Genomic DNA, 14,778 nt, shown 5'->3' with positions numbered 1-14,778 from the left:
ACAGATACTCTCTGTGTTTGACCAGTTGTGGAACTCTGTTATTACAGAGGCTATTGCCTCCATCTGTTGCAAAAAGAAACTTCTTTGATGAGTGGTCAGGAATATACTTGTCTGTAAATATAAGGATTCATATTTAGCATACAGTAAGAAATTTCATTTATCTAGGGATGTGACAGAGGGGTTTTCTCTAGGATTTATGACATCTCTAGCCATGTGTATTTGACTGTTTACAGTAGCACACATGAAATTCCCTCCCATTGAGTACGCTTCAAGTCCAGTTAGATAGCTGTTGATTACCCCAGTTAGGAGAGAGAGTTTAAATATGATTAAGATGTATTGTATGAAATATACAAAAATTCAATAAAAAATATATCTTGAAGAAAAAGAAGAAAGGCTCAGGGATGCTGTTCTATTTCAGAGCCGACTGTTCAGGACTTCAGCCCAAACCTTTGTCTTCTTGAATCTGAATAACTAGATTCAAGTGGAACTGGTCCAGAGGATAGAATTAGAGCTCCGGGTCTGAGACCACGTAGGGTAGGGCAGCTTGCTGACTTATTTGACCAGGTTCCTGGTGTATAAAAGATAATTAGACAGGTGTGGTGGAACATACCTTTTTTTTTTTTTCTTTTTTTTGGTCTTTTTGAGACAGGGTCTCCCTGTAGCCCCAGCTGGCCTGGAACTCACAGAGATCCACCTGCGTCTTTAATCCCAACAAAATTCTGTGAGTTTATGGTCAGCCTGATCTACATAGTGAGTTCCAGGCCCACCAAAGATATATAGTGAGACTCTGTTTCAAAAACAGCAACAACAGAAACAATTAGAGGATCACTTAAGGAGCTTCTGTGTGGTATAAAGGAAGTAATTTTTCCCTGATTGCTACATAAATGGTTTATTTTCTTGCAAAATCGCTGTTCTGTCATCTGTGGTTACATCCCTTTGGCTCGAATTTCTTCTCTGTTTTGTGGATTCACTTAGATGAATTTATGTCTGACTTATGGCAGCATTCAGAAAGTACTTTTGCGATTTAATCCCATTTGGTACTAGAGATAACATCTGTTAGACCTTGTAGCACAGACCCAATACCTGCCTGCTTTAATCTCATTTTTTCATAGTTCCTATAACTGTTCAGTTACAGTTCCGTTCTAAGCTAGCTGTGTTAACTATAGGCAAGTTTACTTCATATATTCTCAGTACCTCAGTTTCTTCATATATAAAATTGGAATGAATTATGGTAGTAATTCATACCCCATGGAGGAGTTGTTCAGATTAAATGAATTAATAAAAGTAAGTTATTTACTATGGAAACTGCACATGGTGATAAGCACTCCTTTTTTTTCTTTCTTTCATTTTTTTTGTTAACAGTCATCTGTTACTATGACAACTGTTGCTGTTAGTTTTCAATAAAATGCATGAGCAGGCAAGGTGGTGCATGGCTGTAATCCTAGAACTCAGGAGTCTGAGGTAGAAGGATCTATAGTTCCAGCCAGCCTGGGCTACATAACCAGATCCTTTCTCAAAAAGGGCTGCAGATACAGCTCATTGAAGGTACTTCCCTACTGTGCATGAGGCCCTGAATTCAATCTGTTTCTTCAAAATAAATAAATAGAAGTGTGTTAAATCTATATGGCATGCCACTGTTCTTGATTAGGTAGGGAACTGCAGATAATTTTGCTTTGTGCTTTAAAGTTGAAATACAGATTATGACCCATTCATTCAATAAGTTTAATTCCAGCAAATTTCTGTGAGTTTATGGCCAGCCACTGAGTATGGTCCACCATACTCAGTGGTCTTGTTCCATTTATGTTCTTGTTATATGTATAATTTTTGGAAGCTTTTGTTTTATGTACAAACACAAATATGTATACTGAATAATAAGATAAAATGTATTTCTGACTGACTTACAGTCATTGCTTAGGGAAGAAAGGCAGAATAACCTATACAAACTGAAGAAGAAAATAGAAGATAGGACTGTAACCTAAGCACGGTTGACTGGGTTTCATTCTATACTATCTTTCAGCAAACATTTCTGTGAAGTGACCATGGATAATTATCTCCTGTTCATGCATGCTTAATTTAAGACTATTAAAGTAAGATGTATATATGTATGCCTATATTAATTTATTCAGGTGCTAGGGATCAAATCCTAGGCCTCATACAGGTGAGGCAGCGACTCTAGCACTAACAGCCCTGTTGTTTTATATTACATGACTAAGAGATACTACTCACTGCCAAACTATAAGTATGTTTGATGATTTTTTTCTTATGCAATTTTTTCCCAGAATTAATTAGTGTATTGTTTAGTTTTCTGTTCAGTTATTGCTAGCCAGTCCTTTCTACATCCTGCAGAGTTTCTCAGCAGTGTCTTACAAAATCAAACCTGTTAGATAGTCTTGGTGATTTGGTGTTTGTTTGTTTGTTTTAACGTGAAGAAACTCCTCTTGAGCCCTCCCTTGTCTTATTCCAGCCTACACTTTTTGACTGCTAGGGCTCTACCACAGGTGTCAGCCTAGGCTGTCCCTTCTCAGTCTTTCTGGGGATTCCTCATTCGGTGTCCAGGCTTCCATGTTGTTACTTTTCATGTGTTCATCCACATCCTCTAGTAATGTTAGAAAACAGTCCATGGGAGGTAAATTACATAAGGCTTGTCATGTCTAAAAGTATCTTTAGAGCTGTGTGTATAATTTGAGGAAATAAGGGCTGAGGATGCAGTTGGTAGAATGTTTGACTAGCGTGCAGGAATCCCTGGTTTTCATAAAAATGACATAAAACTGGCTATGATAGCACACACCCATAGTCTGAGCGCCTAGGAGGTGAAAGCAAGTCAAGTTCAAGGTCATGCTTAGCTACATTGTCAGAGAGGCCAGATTGTGCTACATGAGACACTGTCTTTAAAAAAAAAAAATGGAAATGGAGAGGAGGGTTGAAGAGATGTCTATGCAGTTGAGAGCGTCTGCTGCTCTTGCAGAGGACCCAGGTTCTGTTCTCCCTCCAAAACACTATTTCCAGGAAATTCAATGCCCTCTTCTGGCCTTCCCGGGCACCAGGCACACATGTGACTATATACATGCCAGCAAAACATTTAAAAATAAATACTTTGTAAAAGAATTTAATTAGCTGGGCATGGTAGCACATGCCTTTAATCCCAGCACTCGGGAGGCAGAGGCAGGTGGATCTCTGTGAGTTCGGGGCCAGCCTGGTCTACATAGTAAGTTTTAGGTCAGCTGGGGCTACAGGGAAACCCTGTCTCAAAAAGACCAAAAAAAAGAAAAAAAGAATTTAATCAAATAATTTTCCTCCAGAGTTTTTGGAATACTGCCCTAACTAGCTTCTGATTTCCAAATTGAAAGGGTTCTGTTGGAATAGTATCCCAACCACCAATTTTTTTTTCTTTTTTGGTCTTTTTGAGACAGGGTCTCCCTGTAGCCCCAGCTGTCCTGGAACTCACTGTGTAGACCAGGCTGGCCTTGAACTCACAGAGACCCTCCTGCCTCTGCCTCATGAGTGCTGGGATTAAAGAGATTTTTTTTTTTTTTTGGTTTTTTTTTAAGACAAGGTCTCCCTGTAGCCCCAGCTGTCCTGGAACTCACTATGTAGACCAGGCTGGCCTTGAACTCACAGACATCTGCCTGCCTCTGCCTCCCAAGTGCTGGGATCAAAGGCATGTGCCACCACACCTGGCCTCCAACCACCAATTTTTTTATGTGCTTTTAAGATTTAGCATCAAGGGGCTGAAGAGATGGCTCAGCAGTTAAGAACACTGGTTGTTCTTGCAGAAGACCTGGGTTTGAATCCCAGCACCACATGGCAGCCAACAACTGTCCATAACTCCAGTTCCAGGGGATCTGACAGCTGGTTAAGAGCACTGGCTGCTCTTGCAGAGGACCTGGGTTCAATTCCCTGCACCCACACAGCAACTAACAACCATCTGAAACTCCAGTTCTGGGAGGTCTAATGCTTCTTCTGACCTCCATAGACATTGCATGACAACAGGTATATATATTCAGGCAACACACCCATACACAAAAAATAAAGATAATAAATTTCTTTTTTAAAGAAAGGAAAAATTAATTTTGGCTCAGGTTTAAAGGTCCAAGGTTTCTTGGCTCTGTGCTCTGAGACCGAATTTACAGATTTCAAGGATAATATAACCCAAGGGCCCACACTCAGAACTATTCCTCCAACTGGTTTTCACCTCTTAAAGTTTTGAGAACCTCGCAATATAGCAGCACCAGCCAGGAACCATGCCTTCCTTAGACACATGAGCTTGATGATGAATATTCCATATTCAAACCATAACAATATATATTCGGCTTTCCATTTGTACTTGAGTATTTGGGGCATTCACTGTATTTTCTATTGACATTTTCCTCCAACTGTATAAAACTCTGCTGCTTTAATAATTATAACTTCATAAAATCTGGAACAGTCAATAATATAAATCCTTTTTCATTAAAAAATTTTTATTTGTTTTTAATGTGTGTTTATTTTTACCTAAATATAAGTGCACCATATGCATGCAGTGCCCACAGAGGCCAAAAGAGGGCGTCATGTCCCCTGGAACTAGAGTTACAAAAGGTTGTTATCCACCATGTGGGTGCTGGGAACTAAACCCAGGTCCTCTGCAAGAGCAGCCAGTGCTCTTAACTGCTGAGGCATCTCTCCAACCCCTTATTTTTTGTTAATTTGAGACAGGGTTTCTACTATATAGCCCAAATAGATTTTGAATCCCTCCTGCCTCCATCTCCTATGTGCTGAGTTTATAGCCATGTACCACCATACCTGGCTCCTTGTTAGCGTTTTCAAAAACACTTTAGCAATTTTTTTTTACTATTTTTACAAATTTTTTCCTTATTTTCTACCTTACATATTTTTGGTTATGCCAGGGATCAGCCTTTTACAAGCTGAGCAAATAAGCGCTCTGCTGAGCTACAGCCTCAGCCCTAGTTTTTTTCTTATAAACATTAGAATTGTCTTGTCTAACTGGAAAATTTATTGATTGTGGAATTAAATGTGTAAATTAACAGCGAGAGTTGAGCATATTTAAAATGTGGAGTCAGGGCTAGAAAATGGCCCAATAGGTAAAGTACTTGCTGTATGAGCATGAGAACCTGAGTTCAGATCTCTAACACCCATGTAAAAGCCAGGCATGGTGGGGTTCATACCTGTAACCCCCAGTGCTGGGGAATGGAGACAGGCAGATTCTATCAAGCTCCAGAGTTAGTGAAAGACACTGTCTCTAAAAATAAGGTAGGGATGGGGATGTAGCTTAGTTGGTAGAATGCTTGCCTAACACACAAAGCCCTGAGTTTGATTCCCCAGCACCATGTAAACTGGGTGTGGTGACACAGGCCTGTAATCCCAGCACTCAGGAGGTTCAAGGTCAACCTCTGGCTATAAAGGGGCTTTGAGGCCAGCTTAGGCTATGTGAAACCCTTTCTCAGATAGACAGATAATAAATAAATAAATAAATAAATAAATAAATAAATAAATACATAAATACATAAATACATAAATACATAAATAAAGATGGCAAGCAAATGGGGAAAATACATACCCAGGTTGACCTCAGGGCTCCATACATGCATGCACAATTAAGTACACCTACACACATGCACACAACACATACACAAAGAAATAAAAGTAAAATATGATGTCTTCCTATGTAAGGATATGATGAGTGCACTTTGCCTAAGTCTCATTTTGTAGCTTTTTGTTAGTATAAAATGAATATTTGCTTCCATTCTGTCTTCTCACTGGTTTGCTTTGGGGAACTACAGATTACTAAAGCTGAAGCTCTATCTTAATAAAATCTTAATGTGTGAGCTAATTTTCTTCAACAATTATTATGTTATTAGATCACCTTAGCGATAGGTATCCTCCAGATGTTTATGACTTTCTTCTGTGTAATTACAGTGGTAAATGTTAAGGAGTTCAAGATCACTGGGAAAAGACCACTCAGACTCAAAGTTTTGAATCAGCCAAATCTATTTAGCTGGCCAGGACAGCACTCTCTGAGCCAATTTTGAGAATCCTGCCCTAACTGGGAGGGTTCAGGAGCTTTTACAATTTTATTAGAATTTTAAAGAAAAATCCTCAGGGCAGGTAGGCAGGTAATCTTAGCAGCTGCCTTGAGGAGGAGAGTGGTGGAGAAGTAAAGAAATACAAAGTCTTCAAGAAAGCATGTTTAGAAAAGGGATATGGAGAAAAAGAAAGAGTACGCTTTTCTGAAGACTTACAGAGACATGACTGTGGCTGGATCCAAGGAGTTTTGCGCTAGGAGGCAGGATTCCAGACAGGAAAACATCGCTATCTCATTAACGCACTAGGTATTCCACCCATCTATTTAGCAAAGTTTAAGATGAACCTGCCTTCCTAGGGGTGGTCCCTATAACCAGAAAATTGACCAGTGAGACTCTAAAGGTCAGTCTTTCAACAGACTAGAGATTTTATAATCTTGACCAGTTAAACTTAAGGGGCTATTTGCTACTCTTAACACCAGGATTATATGGGTGCATTCCCCAGCTCTGTCAGGGACGGCTCACCAAGATGTCTTACACAAAATGGAGGAAGGTGCTCAGGCTACTACAGTGAATGCCACCAGAACAGGCTTAGGTGGCAGTGATAAAAGCAGGCAGTCATGTGTTGTACCTAATTACAAGGGAAATGCTGCAGTAGTTCTCACATGGTGCTCACTCTCTGGTAAAGAGGAACATATTTTACCATGTTCAGTATATGTTAGTGTATTCTTGTTTTGATGAACATGCCCAGAACTAAAATATAAGTAATGTACTTTGATCATTTTCACTCCCACACTCCGCCTTGTCTGTCCTACTACTCCTGACCTCTCCTCTTCCCAGCTACCTTTCACCTTTCATAGTTTGTTTGCTTGTTTGTTTGTTTTATGATTCATTGAATTGTCGTTAGAATTACTTAAAGGAATGTTGAGGGGTAGTTGTGGGAATGACTTATAAAATGGACATAGTCTGAACTAGTAACTTCTAATTAACCTCAGCAAAACCATTTGTTCTTGTCTTGTGGCCTGGGCACAGGATCTCACTTTTTTGGTGCCCTCAATTTGGTATGCCTCCCCAAAAGATAATGAATGAATGTGGGTATGCTTGAGAATTAGTATATCAAAGCACTGAAAACAAGCACACCCATCTCCATTGCACACAGTGAAAATTGGGAAGGATATGTGACCTTGGGTGAATGAGATAGTCTAGCACTAGGTGTGAAAATGGGAGGCCAAGCATGGTGGCAGTGCCTTTAATCCCAGCATTGAGCTGCAAAAGCAAGGGGATCTTTGTGCTTTCAAGGCCAGCCTGATCTGCATAGTGAGCTCCAGGCCAGCTGGAGCTACGGGAAAACCCTGTCTCTCAAAAAGACACACATACACACACACACACACACACACACACACACAGATGGGCAGGGTGTGTGAGAGACAGAGAGAGAGACAGAGAGAGACAGAGAGACAGAAAGAGACAGAGAGAGAGAGAGAAGACCAGATGGGGGCTGAAGAGGTGGCTCAACAGAGCACTGGCTGTTCTTGCAGAGGACCTGGGTTTGATTACCAGCACCCTCATAGCAGTTAACAACTAGTCCAGGGCTGGAGAGATGGCTCAGCGGTTAAGAGCACTGACTGCTCTTGGAGAGGACTCGGGTTTGATTCCCAGCACCCACATCGCAGCTATGAACCAACCTTGACTCCAGTTCCAGGGGAATCCAAAGCCCTCTTCTGACCTCTGTGGTATTGCGTAACACGGGTGCACTCACATACATGTAGGCAATACACTCACACACATAAAATAAAAATAATATATTTTGAAAAACAGGAGTTCAGTACCACTGGGAAAGACTACCCAGACTCAAAAAGTTCTGAATCAGCCAAATCTAGCTAGCTACCCAGGAGCAGCACTCTCTGCCAATTTAGGGAGTGTGGCCTTTACTAGGAGGAGCTGGGAGCTTTTTAAGGGCAAGTCCTTGATAAAAGATTTAAGCTTTTACAATTTTATTAGACTTTTAAAGAAAAATCCCCAGGGCAGGCAGCTGCCTTGAGGAGGAGAAGGAAGGAAAGCCCTGAATCCATGCAAGTTTACAGCCAGCGTGAGATTCAGATATGTGGCTGGCTGGCAGCCAGATGGCTGAGACAAAGGAAGCTTTGGAGAAAGTAAAGAAATACAAGATGCTAGGGACAGCCCAATGCCTTAAAGAAAACATGTTTTAAAAGAAGAAAACGGAAAATTATGATTTTCTGAAGAATTCAGAAAAGCAGGAAAACTTAGAGAGACCTACAGGACTGTGGCTGGTCCGGAAGTTCTGCACTAGGCAGCAGGATTCCATGTAGGAAAACTTTGCTAGCTCATTAACACACTAGGTATTCTGCCCATCTATTTAACATAACTTAAGGTGAACCTACCTTCCTAGGGGTAGTCCTATGACTAGATGATTGACCAGTTAAACTTACTGGGTATTACAATATTACTCCAGTTCCAAGAGATCCAATGCTATCTTCTGACCTCCATGAGCATTGCACAGACAACTGCACTTACATACATGCAGGCAGTACACTAATATGCATAAAATAAAAATAATAAAAATTTTTAGTTCTTAAAAGGGGGCACCTGGAGAGATGGCTCAGTAGTTAAGCACACCATTTGCTTTTGTAGAGGACCCAGGTTCAGTTTCTAGCATCCACATGGCAGCAAACAACTGTCCATAACTACAGTTCCAGGGAATTCAGTGCCCTCTTCTGACCTCTGAGGGCTTTGCACTACATGGGTATACTTACTACATACATACAGGCAGTACACTCATACACATAAAATAATAAATTAAAAAAATTTTAAAAAAAAGACCAGATGATCTATTAAGATTAGGGTGTTTAGGGGCTGGAGAGATGGCTCAGTGGTTAAGAGTACTGACTGCTCTTGCAGAGGACCCAGGTTCGATTCCCAGCACCCACATGGCAGCTACAAACCGTCCTTAACTCCAGTTCCAGGGGAATCCAAAGCCCTCTCTGACCTCTGCGGCATTGCACGACACAGGTGAATTCACATACATGCAGGCAATACACTCATACACTTAAAATTTGAAAGAAAAAAAAAAAAAAGATTAGGGTGTTCAGGGTGGAACCAAGCTTGTAATTCCCCAATTAAGTTGGAGAAACCATTTTGAATAAAATTATGGGTGGGGCTTAACTTGAGGACCTAGTTCTAGAAACAAAGTTCCAGGAGACAGGTGGTTCTAAGAGATATGTAGGGGAATAGGTATCCTTCGAGTTTGGACTCTTAAGTACTAAATTTAAGAGCCAAGCTTTTGTTCAGGTGATCATAAAGTCAGTGTAGGATTTATTTTTTTTCCTATTGATATTTACAAGCGTTTTTTTTTGTTGTTGTTCTTTTTGTTTTTCAGTGCTGGGGACTAAAACAAGGGCCTTATTGCGTGCTGGACAGGCAATCTACCCCCAAGCTACATCCCCAGCCTTAAAAGTTATTTCTAAATGGACTTGGTCCTTCTAATAATTTCCTACATAACTATGAATATGTCTCATTTTATTTTTATTTGTTTGTTTGGAGACAGAGTCTGTACCCCCGGCTGGCCCGGATCTCATATGTAGAACACACTGGCCTGGATCTCTGTGAAATCTGCCTGCCTCTGCCTCCCAAATGCTGGGAATAAAGGCATACACCACCACACCCAGCTCTCTTTTTTATTCTTACTCTTTCTGGCTTCTTTTAGATTTATTTTGACCTACTTCTTCTTACATTCAATAAAGACCAAAGAACCCCTCTCTCTATAAGTGGGCAGAAAGCTTTTTCCTCATCAGGGACCAAATCATTCTTAAGTAGCCCTGCCATCACAACAATAGCCTTCATAGTTATATGTTCTCATTATTGAACTCAAATTTCCAAATTCCTTGCATGTGCTAGGTAAGTGCTCTTCAGGGCCCAATCAGGAAGCCTGTGGACCTAGTATATTCAGCAGTTGTGTAACATGTAGACCTGGATGGCAACTCAAATCAAACCGGAGCAGGCATTTGTGACTCACACAGTTTTTTCTCATATCCCACTAGCTGGAATTGATCACATAACTATACCTAGTACAAAGCAGTCTTCGAAATGTAGTCTTTAACTGAACAACCTTGTGCTTGACTTAAAAAACAAAACAAAAAAAAAACAGATCTTTACAAAAAACACAGAGATGTTCGTTATTGGTTTTGATATTCATTTTCAAATTTTGTCTTCCTTTGTTAATTTCCAATTTTACTATATTATAATAAAGAAAATATTGTACTATTAGGAATATTAGACTTACAGATCTCCCAGTGGGTTTTTTTTTTTTTAATCCTTTATTAATTGTGGTGGGGAGGGCTTGCCACAGCACAGGCATGATGGTAAAAGGACGCAGGAGTCAGTTCTCCCCTGTTAACATGCACACCCTGAGGATTGAAATTAGGTCATAAGGCAAGTACCTTCAGCAAGTACCTTTACCCATTGAACCATCTCACCAGCCCTCCACAGGCTTTTGAAAAGGCAAACCTTGGCCAGGCATGGTGCATTCCTTTGATCTCAGCACTCAGGAGGCAGGGGCAGGCAGATTTCTGTGAGTTCAAGGCCAGCCTGGTCTACATAGCAAGTTCCAGGCCATCTGGGACAATAGGGAGACCCTGCCTCAAAAAGACAGAAAAAAAAAAACAACAACAAAAAAACTTTTCTCCGTTAGTCTATAGATTTTCTTTACAATTTATCATTTAGGTCTTTTGTTTTTGCGGGTTCTCCTCAGGCCAGCTGTGAAGACCCTAACCTGGATTGGGTCCCCTGCCGATTAGGGGGTAAGAGGCGCAGAGTCACAACACACAGACCCCGGGAGTCAGGTAGAAGCAAGCACTAGGCGAGGTGCTGCAGACTCTAATGCAGGAGGAGGCACACCTTATATCTCCCTTTTCTCTGCCCCCAAGTCCCTTTAGTCAGCGTATCGTTTTCTGATTGGTCCGTGCCATGCAGTCTGTCAGCAGTCACTGGTCTCCCGAGCAGGGTACGGAGGCGTGGGCTCCTTTTGGCGGGCTATTTGCAGACCAAGAAGTGAAGTGAATTCTCACTGAATCCCAGGGCTCTGGGTCCGCGCCATCTTTGGAGGCCTCCTGCTACATTTTGTGCCTTGAATTTTGTCCATTTGCATTTTAATAGTACAAAAGATATAATGTCCTCTAACAGCTTATTTGTGTTTTTCTTTGTACTGTTACACTTTTAATAAATATTAATGCTGCATTGTATGTATACTCAAGAAGAAGGCAAGTACTGACTAAAGTTTGGTGAACCTGGATAATCTTGTTTCCCAGTTACTGGAAGATACAGGATATGGAGACAATTACCTATAGTCCTGGAGCTTTTTGCTTGTTTTACCTTAAATTGAATGGTAATGTTTTTCTTTAACCTAAGTGACTGTTTCTATTTTTCACTTATTACACAGGTAATTCTGACTCAAAGGACAGAAGAGGTGAGCCAGTCACCTTTGTCTTTTGTCCCTTTTACACAGTGTACACTGTTCATCCATGTTTCCTCTGCTCAGTGTGGTAACCTTGTGCTTTATGGCCATGTTGCTTACTGTCTGTAAATAAAATTGTTCAGAAAAAGAATAAAAGAAACATAGATAAATAACTTTGGTTTTCTTTTTTCTTTTCTTTCTTTTTTTTTTTTTTTTTTTTGGTCTTTTTGAGACAGGGTCTCCCTGTAGCCCCAGCTGAAACTCACTATGTAGGCCAGGATGGCCTTGAACTTGCAGAGATCCACCTGCCTTTGCCTCTGCTGGAATTAAAGGTGTGCTCTACCATGCCTGACCTGATTTATTTATTTTTATCTTATATGTATGAGTGTTTTGCCTACATGTGTGTAAGTGCAACAGTTGTGTGCAGTTCCCATAGAGGCCAGTAGAGGGCATTGGATCCTCTGGAACTGGGACAGTTACTCACCACCACATGGGTGCTAGGAACCAAACTCTACAAGAGCAATCAGCACTCTTAATTGCTGATCCATCTCTCCAGCCCCTCAATTATTTTATGTAGATTACAGAGTCTAACAGATTTGATATTTTTAACAGTAAAATAACAGCATCTCTGTCACTGTCCTTTTGCTAATATTTTACCTTTTGATGATATATTGGGGTATAATTTTTTAATCAATGAGTTAATCTCTGGCTTCTAGTGTACTGTTACCTTTAAACATTTTGACTTTTACTTGGTTTTTCTCCTAATCTAGAAAATGGTAACACTGGCTTTTATGGATTTTCAGTAAAGTTCCTACAGCCTGAGATGCTGTATTTGTTACTTTCTGTTGCTGTGATAAACATCATGACCAAAAGCAACTTAAGAGTTTATTTTGGCTTATGGTTCCAGAGGGATAGGTGTCCATAATGGCAGGGAACACATGGTATCAGGAGCAGGAAGCTGAGCTTACAGCTCAACTGCACACCAGAAGCAGAGAGCAGGAACAGGAAATGGGAAAAGGCTATCAACCCTCAAATCCGCCTGCTTCTCCCCCTGCCCCCCAAGTGAAGTCAAGTCCTTCCTTCAGAAGGCTGCACCTCCTGAAGGTTATATAACCTCCCCAAACAGCACCACCAACTTGAGACCAAGTGTTCAAATACCTGAATCTATGGGGGACATTTCTCATTCAAACCACCACAGATGATTGAAGCTATATTATGAATCCCTGGTTAGCAGGGACATGAGTGTTTTGTCTAGGATGACTGTAAGCCTTCCAAGAAAAGATTAAGATCGAAATCTGCAAGGCAGATGAGCTAAATCATCCAGCATTCTTAAAAAAAATGATTGCTAAATTTAAGTTTGGAAAATGATGCACTCTTAGGGAGTTTTCTCATGATGATTTTTGGATATTTTGTTTTGGTTTTGTTTTGAGCCAGGGACTCATGTAGTCAGGCTGCCCTCAGATCCTCTATATCCCAAGTGCTGGGGTTATAGACCTCTGTCACCATGCCCAGTCTCTTATGGTTTTCTTTTAGTGTTTTGTTTGAGCACATGTGCATTTGTGTGTGTGCGTGCATGCACAAAGGTGTGGAAGTTAACTTCAGTTATCTTCTGTTTCTCTTCAACTTATTTTTTCAGACAGGTCTTCCACTGAACCTACAACTTGTTATTTCAGCTAGACTAGCTGACTAGTGAGCCTCTGAGGATCCACCTGTCTTCTCTTTCCCAGCTCTGGGGTTCCTGGCTTTTAAATTTTTTTTTTTTTTTTTTTTTTTTTTTTTTTTTTTTTTTTTTTAAAAAAAAAAAAAAAAAAAAGCTGTCCTGGAACTCACTTTGTAGACCAGGCTGGCCTTGAACTCACAAAAATCACCTGCCTCTGCCTCCCAAGTGCTGGAATTAAAGGCATGTGCCACCACACCCAGGCTTTAAGTTGTTTTTTGGGGGAGCTGGAGAAATGGATCAGCGGTTAAGAGTGCTGGATGCTCCTCCAGAGAACCCGGGTCCAATTCCCAGTACCCACATGGAGGCTAACAACCGTCTGCAACTCTAGTTCCAGGGGATCAGATGCTCTTTCTGGCCTCTGCCGGCTTTGCATGACATGGGTGCAGGCAAAACACTCATACACATAAAATATAAAACATAAATAAACTTTTTTTAAGAGCCTAGAGGGATGACTCAGCAGTTAAGAGCACTGGCTGCTCTTGCAGAGGATCCAGGTTCAATTCCCAGCACCCACATGGTGGCTAACAACCACCCTTAACTCCAGTTCCAGGGGATATGACGCCACACCCTCTTCTGACCTTCCTGGGCACCGTGTGACACATGTGCACCTACCTACATGGAGGCAATACACTCATACACATAAAAAACAAAAGTAATAGATAAAATATTTTAAATTTGGCTGGGCATGGTGGCTCATACCTTTGATCCCAGCACTTGGGAGGTAGAGGCAGGCAGATCTCTGTGAGTTCAAGGCCAGCCTGGTCTACATAGTGAGTTCCAGGACAGCTGGGGCTACAGGGAAACCCTGTCTTAAAAAGACCAAGAAAAAAATTTTTTTAATTCTTTTTATAATTCTATTGTTTATTTATAACCATGTTCATTTTCCCTGTGTAATTTGAAGGCTTATGAAGCCCCACTAAGTAGGGAGTATTTGAATCAGAAAAGTGGGTAGTCTGGACCTTTATGTGATAGTCATCTACCACTGTATTTGTGATTGCATGCAAGAAGAGTCCCTCACCTTTATAGTTCTTGCTTTCCTAAACTCAGGTATCAAATACTGGATTAATGAAATTACTTGCTGTTCAGATTCTCCCTATAAAATATAAAGCTTAATAGATTTATATTGCAGCTATCAACATATATTTATTTTCTAAAACTGCTCTTTTAAGCCACTTACAATATAGTCATAAGTCAAAATGATAAGCTTCAGCCAGGCATACTTGGGAGATAGAGGCAGTAGAATCTCTGAGTTCCAGGCCAGCTATGGCTACAGAAGACCCTGTCTCTCAAAAAGACAAAAAAGAAAAAGAAAAAAAGGAAATTATGTCTTATGTAGATGAGTTAAGGATTTTGAGGGTTTTGGGTTTTTTTTTTGTTTTGTTTTGTTTTGTTTTTTGGCTTTTTTTGTCTTTTTGAAGCAAGGTCTCTCTGTAGCCCCAGCTGTCCTGGAACTCACTATGTAGACCAGGCTGTCCTTGAACTCACAGAGATCTGCCTGCCTCTGCCACTAAGTAGGGAGTATTTGAATCAGAAAAGTGGGTAGTCTGGACCTTTATGTGATAGTCATCTAC

General features: G+C 40.7%; 1 protein-coding gene across 5 annotated transcripts in view; it reads left to right on the top strand.

Moving 5' to 3' along the window:
* Positions 1 to 14,778, top strand: part of Ptpra (protein tyrosine phosphatase receptor type A) — a 163,351-nt gene that overhangs the window by 77,686 nt on the left and 70,887 nt on the right. For 3 of the 5 annotated variants that reach the window (XM_008854482.3, XM_008854481.3, XM_017803593.1), the window contains one exon: positions 11,473 to 11,499. The exons of the other annotated variants lie outside the window; for them this stretch is intronic. In XM_008854482.3, the coding sequence (XP_008852704.1) occupies positions 11,473 to 11,499 (27 nt within the window). The remainder of the gene's footprint in view (positions 1 to 11,472; positions 11,500 to 14,778) is intronic. 5 annotated transcript variants of the gene reach the window in all.

This window comes from Nannospalax galili, unplaced genomic scaffold (assembly GCF_000622305.1).
Source record: "Nannospalax galili isolate Female #2095 unplaced genomic scaffold, S.galili_v1.0 scaffold707, whole genome shotgun sequence".
In the NCBI taxonomy this organism is placed as follows: domain Eukaryota; kingdom Metazoa; phylum Chordata; class Mammalia; order Rodentia; family Spalacidae; genus Nannospalax; species Nannospalax galili.
Note: the sequence above shows the minus strand (reverse complement) of the source record. Positions and strands in the feature narration are given on the sequence as shown.